Source organism: Lucilia sericata, unplaced genomic scaffold (assembly GCF_015586225.1).
Source record: "Lucilia sericata isolate MDLA Ls3-8-SP2 unplaced genomic scaffold, ASM1558622v1 Contig000048F_arrow, whole genome shotgun sequence".
Classification (NCBI taxonomy): domain Eukaryota; kingdom Metazoa; phylum Arthropoda; class Insecta; order Diptera; family Calliphoridae; genus Lucilia; species Lucilia sericata.
The window spans coordinates 605457-615104 of NW_023994085.1; the positions used below are offsets into that span (position 1 = coordinate 605457).

At 28.4% G+C, this 9648-nt stretch overlaps 2 protein-coding genes across 3 annotated transcripts; both read right to left on the bottom strand.

The window, feature by feature from the left end:
- Nucleotides 1-6627: 6627 nt before the first annotated feature.
- LOC119615904 (ribulose-phosphate 3-epimerase) lies at nucleotides 6628-7866 on the bottom strand. Its single transcript, XM_037971902.1, has 2 exons — nucleotides 6976-7866; nucleotides 6628-6916 (listed from the first exon to the last, which is right to left on the bottom strand). Exons 1-2 carry the CDS (start codon nucleotides 7537-7539, stop codon nucleotides 6812-6814), a joined length of 669 nt encoding a protein of 222 aa, XP_037827830.1. The 5' UTR covers nucleotides 7540-7866; the 3' UTR covers nucleotides 6628-6811.
- Nucleotides 7867-8520: 654 nt separating this feature from the next.
- Nucleotides 8521-9349, bottom strand: LOC119615905 (LDLR chaperone boca). 2 transcript variants are annotated; one of them, XM_037971904.1, is made up of 3 exons: nucleotides 9299-9349; nucleotides 9073-9223; nucleotides 8521-9003 (listed from the first exon to the last, which is right to left on the bottom strand). In XM_037971904.1, the coding sequence occupies exons 2-3, from the start codon at nucleotides 9217-9219 to the stop codon at nucleotides 8605-8607; spliced, it is 546 nt and encodes a 181-aa protein (XP_037827832.1). In that variant the 5' UTR covers nucleotides 9220-9223; nucleotides 9299-9349; the 3' UTR covers nucleotides 8521-8604. The 2 variants fall into 2 exon arrangements, with proteins under 2 accessions (XP_037827832.1, XP_037827831.1); XM_037971903.1 differs by having other exon boundaries at nucleotides 9073-9310.
- Nucleotides 9350-9648: the final 299 nt, after the last annotated feature.

A 9648-nucleotide genomic window follows, 5' to 3' on the forward strand; every position in this document is an offset into this window, starting at 1 on the left:
AAACATTTTATTTTTTCATACTCGTATTAACAAATTGTGAAAAAAAAAACAAAACACCTTTTTGAAATGACAATAGTTATAATTTTCTGACAAATTATTATTGATAAAGAAAATTTTATAATGAAACTGTATGCTTATAAAACAAAAGATAGTAATAATAATTAAACTAAAATAACAAAAAAATATAATATATGTAATGATATACACTTTAGAGACAAAAGAAAATACTTAAAGCAGTCATAACAAACAAAATATATATAACAATATGATGGAGAAACATACAACAAGAAAATATCAATAAAAACAATAGAAATTAAATGTTTAACAAAAAAATATGTAATAAATAAGAAAAGCAAAAAACTCAAACACTCACGTATATTGTTTTATTTTCCACGAAGTTATAAACGATTTTAGTTTCGCAACGATTTTTATACAAAAGTAGATTGATCACGGATAAAGCTTATTTTCTTCAAAAACGCAGTATTTACGAAGTTATAAGCGATTTTAGTTTTGCAATCATTTTCATATAAAAAATAGATTTTTGAAGTGATCACGAATAAAGCTTATTTTCTTCAAAAACGCAGTATTTACGAAGTTATAAGCGATTTAAGTTTTGCAAATATTTTCATATAAAAAATCGATTTTTGAAGTGATCGCGGATAAAGCTTTTTTTTTTCTTCAAAAACGCACTATTTACGAAGTTATAAGCGATTTAACTTTTGCAACCATTTTCATATAAAAAATCGATTTTTGAAAATTATTGAAGTGATCACGGATAAAGCATATTTTCTTCAAAAACGCTGTATTTACGCAGTTATAAGCGATTTAAGTTTTGCAACCATTTTCATATAAAAAATCAATTTTTGAAGTGATCACAGATAAAGCTTATTTTCTTCAAAAACGCAGTATTTACGAAGTTATAAGCGATTTAAGTTTTGCAACCATTTTCATACAAAAAATCGATTTTTGAAGTGATCACGGATAAAGCTTATTTTCTTCAAAAACGTGATCACGGATAAAGCCTATTTTCTTCAAAAACGCAGTATTTACGAAGTTATAAGCGATTTAAGTTTTGCAACAATTTTCATTCAAAAAAATCGATTTTTGAAGTGATCACGGATAAAGCTTATTTTCTTCAAAAACGCAGTATTTACGAAGTTATAAGCGATTTTAGTTTTGCAATCATTTTCATATAAAAAATAGATTTTTGAAGTGATCACGGATAAAGCTTATTTTCTTCAAAAACGCAGTATTTACGAAGTTATAAGCGATTTTAGTTTTGCAATCATTTTCATATAAAAAATCGATTTTTGAAGTGATCACGGATAAAGCTTATTTTCTTAAAAAACGCAGTATTTACGAAGTTATAAGCGATTTTAGTTTTGCAATCATTTTCATATAAAAAATCGATTTTTGAAGTGATCACGGATAAAGCTTATTTTCTTCAAAAACGTGATCATGGATAAAGCTTATTTTCTTCAAAAACGCAGTATTTACGAAGTTATAAGCGATTTAAGTTTTGCAACCATTTTCATATAAAAAATCGATTTTTGAAAATTAGTGAAGTGATCACGGATAAAGCTTATTTACTTCAAAAACGCAGTATTTACGAAGTTATAAGCGATTTAAGTTTTGCAACCATTTTCATATAAAAAATCGATTTTTGAAGTGATCACGGATAAAGCTTATTTTCTTCAAAAACGCAGTATTTACGAAGTTATAAGCGATTTTAGTTTTGCAACTACTTTCGTATAAAAAATCGATTTTTGAAGTGATCACGGATAAAGCTTATTTTCTTCAAAAACGTGATCACGGATAAAGCCTATTTTCTTCAAAAACGCAGTATTTACGAAGTTATAAGCGATTTAAGTTTTGCAACAATTTTCATTCAAAAAAATCGATTTTTGAAGTGATCACGGATAAAGCTTATTTTCTTCAAAAACGCAGTATTTACGAAGTTATAAGCGATTTTAGTTTTGCAATCATTTTCATATAAAAAATAGATTTTTGAAGTGATCACGGATAAAGCTTATTTTCTTCAAAAAACGCAGTATTTACGAAGTTATAAGCGATTTTAGTTTTGCAATCATTTTCATATAAAAAATAGATTTTTGAAGTGATCACGGATAAAGCTTATTTTCTTCAAAAAACGCAGTATTTACGAAGTTATAAGCGATTTAAGTTTTGCAACTACTTTCGTATAAAAAATCGATTTTTGAAGTGATCACGGATAAAGCTTATTTTCTTCAAAAACGTGATCATGGATAAAGCTTATTTTCTTCAAAAACGCAGTATTTACGAAGTTATAAGCGATTTAAGTTTTGCAAATATTTTCATATAAAAAATCGATTTTTGAAAATTATTATAAGTTTTGCAAATATTTTCATATAAAAAATCGATTTTTGAAGTGATCGCGGATAAAGCTTTTTTTCTTCAAAAACGCACTATTTACGAAGTTATAAGCGATTTAACTTTTGCAACCATTTTCATATAAAAAATCGATTTTTGAAAATTATTGAAGTGATCACGGATAAAGCATATTTTCTTCAAAAACGCTGTATTTACGCAGTTATAAGCGATTTAAGTTTTGCAACCATTTTCTTTAAAAAATCAATTTTTGAAGTGATCACAGATAAAGCTTATTTTCTTCAAAAACGCGGCATTTACGATGTTATAAGCGATTTTAGTTTTGCAACCATTTTCATACAAAAAAAAACGATTTTTGAAGTGATCACGGATAAAGCTTATTTTCTTCAAAATCGCAGTATTTACGAAGTTATAAGCGATTTAAGTTTTGCAACCATTTTCATACAAAAAATCGATTTTTGAAGTGATCACGGATAAAGCTTATTTTCTTCAAAAACGCAGTATTTACGAAGTTATAAGCGATTTAAGTTTTGCAACAATTTTCATTCAAAAAAATCGATTTTTGAAGTGATCACGGATAAATCCTATTTTCTTCAAAAACGCAGTATTTACGAAGTTATAAGCGATTTAAGTTTTGCAACCATTTTCATTCAAAAAAATCGATTTTTGAAGTGATCACGGATAAAGCTTATTTTCTTCAAAAACGCAGTATTTACGAAGTTATAAGCGATTTTAGTTTTGCAATCATTTTCATATAAAAAATCGATTTTTGAAGTGATCACGGATAAAGCTTATTTTCTTCAAAAACGCAGTATTTACGAAGTTATAAGCGATTTTAGTTTTGCAATCATTTTCATATAAAAAATCGATTTTTGAAGTGATCACGGATAAAGCTTATTTTCTTCAAAAACGTGATCATGGATAAAGCTTATTTTCTTCAAAAACGCAGTATTTACGAAGTTATAAGCGATTTAAGTTTTGCAACCATTTTCATATAAAAAATCGATTTTTGAAAATTAGTGAAGTGATCACGGATAAAGCTTATTTACTTCAAAAACGCAGTATTTACGAAGTTATAGGCGATTTAAGCTCTGCAACCATTTTCATATAAAAAATAGATTATTGAAGTGATCACGGATAAAGCTTGTTTTCTTAAAATATTCAGTATTTACGAAGTTATAAGCGATTTAAGTTTTGCAACCATTTTCATATAAAAAATCGATTTTTGAAGTGATCACGGATAAAGCTTATTTTCTTCACAAACGTAGTATTTACGAAGTTATAAGCGATTTAAGTTCTGCAACCATTCTCATATAAAAAATCGATTATTGAAGTGATCACGGATAAAGCTTATTTTCCTAAAATACTCAGTATTTACGAAGTTATAAGCGATTTAAGTTTTGCAACCATTTTCGTATATAAAATCGATTTTTGAAGTGATCACGGATAAAGCTTATTTTCTTTAAAAACGCAGTATTTACGAAGTTATAAGCGATATAAGTTTTGCAACTACTTTCATAGAAAAAATCGATTATTGAAGTGATCACGGAAAAAACTTATTTTCTTCAAAAACGCAGTATTTACGAAGTTATAAGCGATTTTAGTTTTGCAATCATAAAAAATAGATTTTTGAAGTGATCACGGATAAAGCTTATTTTCTTCAAAAAAGTGATCATGGATAAAGCTTATTTTCTTCAAAAACACAGTATTTACGAAGTTATAAGCGATTTAAGTTTTGCAACCATTTTCATTCAAAAAAATCGATTTTTGAAGTGATCACGGATAAAGCTTATTTTCTTCAAAAACGCAGTATTTACGAAGTTATAAGCGATTTTAGTTTTGCAACCATTTTCATATAAAAAATCTATTTTTGAAGTGATCACGGATAAAGCTTATTTTCTTCAAAAACGCAGTATTTACGAAGTTATAAGCGATTTAAGTTTTGCAACCATTTTCATTAAAAAAATCGATTTTTGAAGTGATCACGGATAAAGCTTATTTTCTTAAAATACTCAGTATTTACGAAATTATAAGCGATTTAAGTTTTGCAACCATTTTCATATAAAAAATCGATTATTGCAGTGATCACGGATAAAGCTTATTTTCTTAAAATACTCAGTATTTACGAAGTTATAAGCGATTTAAGTTTTGCAACTACTTTCATAGAAAAAATCGATTTTTGAAGTGATCACAGATAAAGCTTATTTTCTTCAAAAACGCAGTATTTACGAAGTTATAAAATTTGCAACCATTTTCATATAAAAAATCGATTTTTGAAGTGATCACGGATAAAGCTTATGTTCTTCAAAAACGCAGTATTTACGAAGTTATAAGCGATATAAGTTTTGCAACTACTTTCATATAAAAAATCGATTATTGAAGTGATCACGGATAAAGCTTATTTTCTTAAAATACTCAGTATTTACGAAGTTATAAGCGATATAAGTTTTGCAACTACTTTCATAGAAAAAATCGATTTTTGAAGTGATCACGGATAAAACTTATTTTCTTCAATAACGCAGTATTTACGAAGTTATAAAATTTGCAACCATTTTCATATAAAAAATCGATTTTTGAAGTGATCACGGATAAAGCTTATTTTCTTAAAATACTCAGTATTTACGAAGTTATAAGCGATTTAAGTTTTGCAACCATTTTCATATAAAAAATCGATTATTGAAGTGATCACGGATAAAGCTTATTTTCTTAAAATACTCAGTATTTACGAAGTTATAAGCGATTTAAGTTTTGCAACTACTTTCATAGAAAAAATTGATTTTTAAAGTGATCACGGATAAAGCTTATGTTCTTCAAAAACGCAGTATTTACGAAGTTATAAGCGATTTAAGTTTTGCAACCATTTTCAAATAAAAAATCGATTTTTGAAAATTAGTGAAGTGATCACGGATAAGGCTTATTTTCTTCAAAAACGCAGTATTTACGAAATTATAAGCGATTTTAGTTTTGCAATCATTTTCATATAAAAAATAGATTTTTGAAGTGATCACGGATAAAGCTTATTTTCTTCAAAAACGCAGTATTTACGAAGTTATAAGCGATTTTAGTTTTGCAATCATTTTCATATAAAAAATAGATTTTTGAAGTGATCACGAATAAAGCTTATTTTCTTCAAAAACGCAGTATTTATGAAGTTATAAGCGATTTTAGTTTTGCAATCATTTTCATATAAAAAATAGATTTTTGAAGTGATCACGGATAAAGCTTATTTTCTTAAAAAACGCAGTATTTACGAAGTTATAAGCGATTTAAGTTTTGCAACTACTTTCGTATAAAAAATCGATTTTTGAAGTGGTCATGGATAAAGCTTATTTTCTTCAAAAACGCAGTATTTACGAAGTTATAAGCGATTTAAGTTTTGCAACCATTTTCATTCAAAAAAATCGATTTTTGAAGTGATCACGGATAAAGCTTATTTTCTTCAAAAACGCAGTATTTACGAAGTTACAAGCGATATAAGTTTTGCAACTACTTTCATAGAAAAAATCGATTTTTGAAGTGATAAAGCTTATTTTCTTCAAAAACGCAGTATTTACGAAGTTATAAGCGATTTAAGTTTTGCAACCATTTTCATTCAAAAAAATCGATTTTTGAAGTGATCACGGATAAAGCTTATTTTCTTAAAATACTCAGTATTTACGAAGTTATAAGCGATTTAAGTTTTGCAACCATTTTCATAGAAAAAATCGATTTTTGAAAATTATTGAAGTGATCACGGATAAAGCTTATTTTCTTCAAAAACGCATTATTTACGAAGTTATAAGGGATTTAAGTTTTGCAACCATTATTATTGAAGTGATCACGGATTAAACTTATTTTATTCAAAAACGCAGTATTTACGAAAATTATTTTATTTGGTAAAGGTATATTGATGAACATCATACTTCATTTGTGATACATGTTTGAAGTTGCTGTTGCTAATATAATAGGTATTTAGATTGATTATAAAATAAATAGACTATTCAATTATTATTCAATGTTATATTATTTAAAAATTTTGTAAAATGCGTACAAACGAATGTCTTAGAAGAATTTGAATTGTTTTCTCTAGAATTGCTAATAGTTCTAAAAATACTACACTTTTATATTGTTATTTTTAACGAAGATAGTATCAAACCATAATCAGTAGAAAAGTACGTTCTCAATTTTACATGCCTTTCTATTGTTGTATAATGCTATCAAACTACTTCCTTTCAAAAGTTAAAAAAACATGTTGCGTACAAACGATCGTCTATCACCGTATTACAATTTTCTCAAAATATCGTTTTTTATTAAAAAATAATATTTATTATTATTTGTATTACAACTAGGTTAAAACGCTTAACAGTTTACCATATTTTAAATGCAAAACCACATTTAGTAACTCTATATATATTGAATAAATTGGAAATATCGGCGTAAATTAAAAGAAATGCAAACGTAAAAATTACTTATTATAGCTTTGTACTGTGGATTTCAAAAGACCAATAACAGCTTTTTGATCGGGAGCCCGGATAACTGCAGTACCGGAGACAATCATATTAGCGCCAGCCTGTAAATTAAGTGTTAATAAAAAAACATTTACATATGTATATAAATTATATTATTTACCTTAGCACAACAATCGATAGTATTAGGACCAACACCGCCATCAACTTCAATATCTAAATCGGGATAGTTTTGACGTAGCCATTCAACTTTTGGCATCATATCGCCCATAAATGATTGTCCTCCAAATCCTGGTTCAACTGTCATAACTAGGGCTACATCAGCCAAATCGAGATACTTTTGTAGTACTTCTACTCCAGTTCCTGGTTTGATAGCCAAGCCAACTTTCATACCAGATTCTTTGATTTTTCGGCAAATTTCTGCAACTTCATCTACAACGGGTTCAACGTGAAATGTGTACAGGTTGACACCAGCATCGGCCATTGGTTCAACCCACTGTTGGGGTTTCGAGACCATCATATGAGTCTCAAAAAAGGCTTCTTTGACTTTACTACGTAAACACTTTACAACCGAGTGTCCAAAGGTGAGATTCGGCACAAAGTGGCCATCCATTACATCTAAATGCAAGTAATCTGCTCCATTATCGAGTAATTTTTGAGATTCAGCCGCTAAATCAGCCAGATCAGCATTTAAAATTGATGGACCGATTTTAGCTTGTACAGGCATTTTAGCAAAATAATATCCTCAAGTAGTAGAACAGGAATAGTAATAATAGTCAGCAGCAACAAAAAATGTTTATCAATGAAAATAGCTACGCAGTGTTAGAAAAACATATGTTGCGGAGAAACACGTGCGATAATGAGTGATGGTAAATTTAAGATTGTTTCAAGAGTTTTTGTTTACAATTTTATGGGTATATTTAGAAATAGCCAATCCCATAATACCGTAATTTTTCGGGATTAGAAAATCCAGAAATTACTTCTCACTATTTTCCGAATGAAAATCATGAAAAGCAAAATGTGTAATTTGACATGAGGTAACTAAAATTCGATCACCTAATACCAAGTTCACACGACCAGTCGAATTACTTAATTCGGCCTCTGAATGACGATAGCTAATTAACCCGTTTCTACGACACATTCGTAATTCGTTTTGACAGTTTATTCATTATTTTGTATTTTTTTTTTTTTTTGGAATGTCAGTGTGTGTATGATACAAAAATACGTTTATTACATTATTTTAACAAATCAAGTAAAATATTTTCTATATTTGCATTTTTTTGTGATTTTATTTTTTATTACGATTACGATAAAAATTAGAGATGACACTCATTAATTCGTACGTAACTCGAACTGAATTACATACAGCTTGTGTAATTCGCAGCTGAATTTTTATATGGCCAATCATGTCATTCAGTATGTAATTAGGGGTTGAATGATGAATGAAAGCGTGAATTACGAATAAGTGCATCATGTGAACGGGGTATAACAACAGCTAGTATTTTTGCAGCATTGACATTTTAAAATCGTTTTTTCCAGCGATTTTGCGTTGACTTTCTGAAGATAAGGCAGTGCAACAACAATCACAATTGGGAAAACAAAGTGATTTTTTAAATAATTCACAATAAAGGCTGAATAAACGTAATTGTTTAAAGTTAATTATAATACCGCAATTAGAAACTATTTTTACAATAAATGCGTGTAAAACTTCCTTAAATTTTACTTTATTTGTTCATATATACATACATAAATGCAAAAACATGAATGTGCAATTGTTTTAATTTCGTTTTCTTTACAATTCATCCTTTTTATTTTTACTATAAATTCCGGGATATTCCTTATTTTCTATCGTCACTCCTTGGCATCTTTCTTGTTGAATTAAGTAATCTTTGGCATCCCACGCTTGAGAACCATCTTTAAACATGAAAATTGCCCGATTATCGTCAACCATATATCGCTCGGCTTGTATATGGTTATTCCAAAGACTAGTTTGCCATAGTTTGGTTATAGTTTCAGATTCTTCTCGTGTTGCATTTCCATCAACGGATACAAATGTCATGAGAGTACGCCCTTTTTTAGATGCTTTAAGCAATTCTTCGGGATTAGCAGAATTCAATTTTGAAAGATCTATTTGAGGTTGTGGACGCAAATGTTCTGGTAACTCGTCAGGTTCTAAAGGCTCTTCATCTTCCTAATGTATGCAAAATTGAAGGATTAGTCGATGCGGGTTATACGTATGTATGTATATTAACACATTTACCTCCCATTGATCCAATAACCTTTCTAAATCGGCATCATTAAAGTCCCTTATATCTTTCTTTGCCCAGTCCGGCTTCGAGTCATCCTTAAATTTTTTGGCTGTTGTTACTGATAAAATTGCAATAAGAAAGAAGTAAATCCAATTCATTTTACTGTGGAAATAATTGAAAATAAATCTTGTAGTAAATACAATTTAGTATTCTTTTTCACTATAAACAAACACACACCACGTCACAAATAGAAGTAATTAAGAAAACGTCAAAAACTTTCATTTCCAATGGGAATTACAGAGATGGAAAATTTAAAAGTACTTTTTAGGTAGTACTAAGTTATCAAAAGGGAATTAATATATTCATAAACATATTAATATAATATTTCTGAGATAGTAGTAGTTTTTAATAAAAAGTACATACAAAAATAAAATATTGTATGATCTGAAAATTCCAGCGAATATGCAATAATATTTAAATACCATTACTGGTTGTATGACAATTCCACAGCAGAGTTTCCAGATTGTACTGATTTTTAAACGTGTTCGGCAAAGAAAAGTTATATTTGACGACATGGCTTTTTTGTT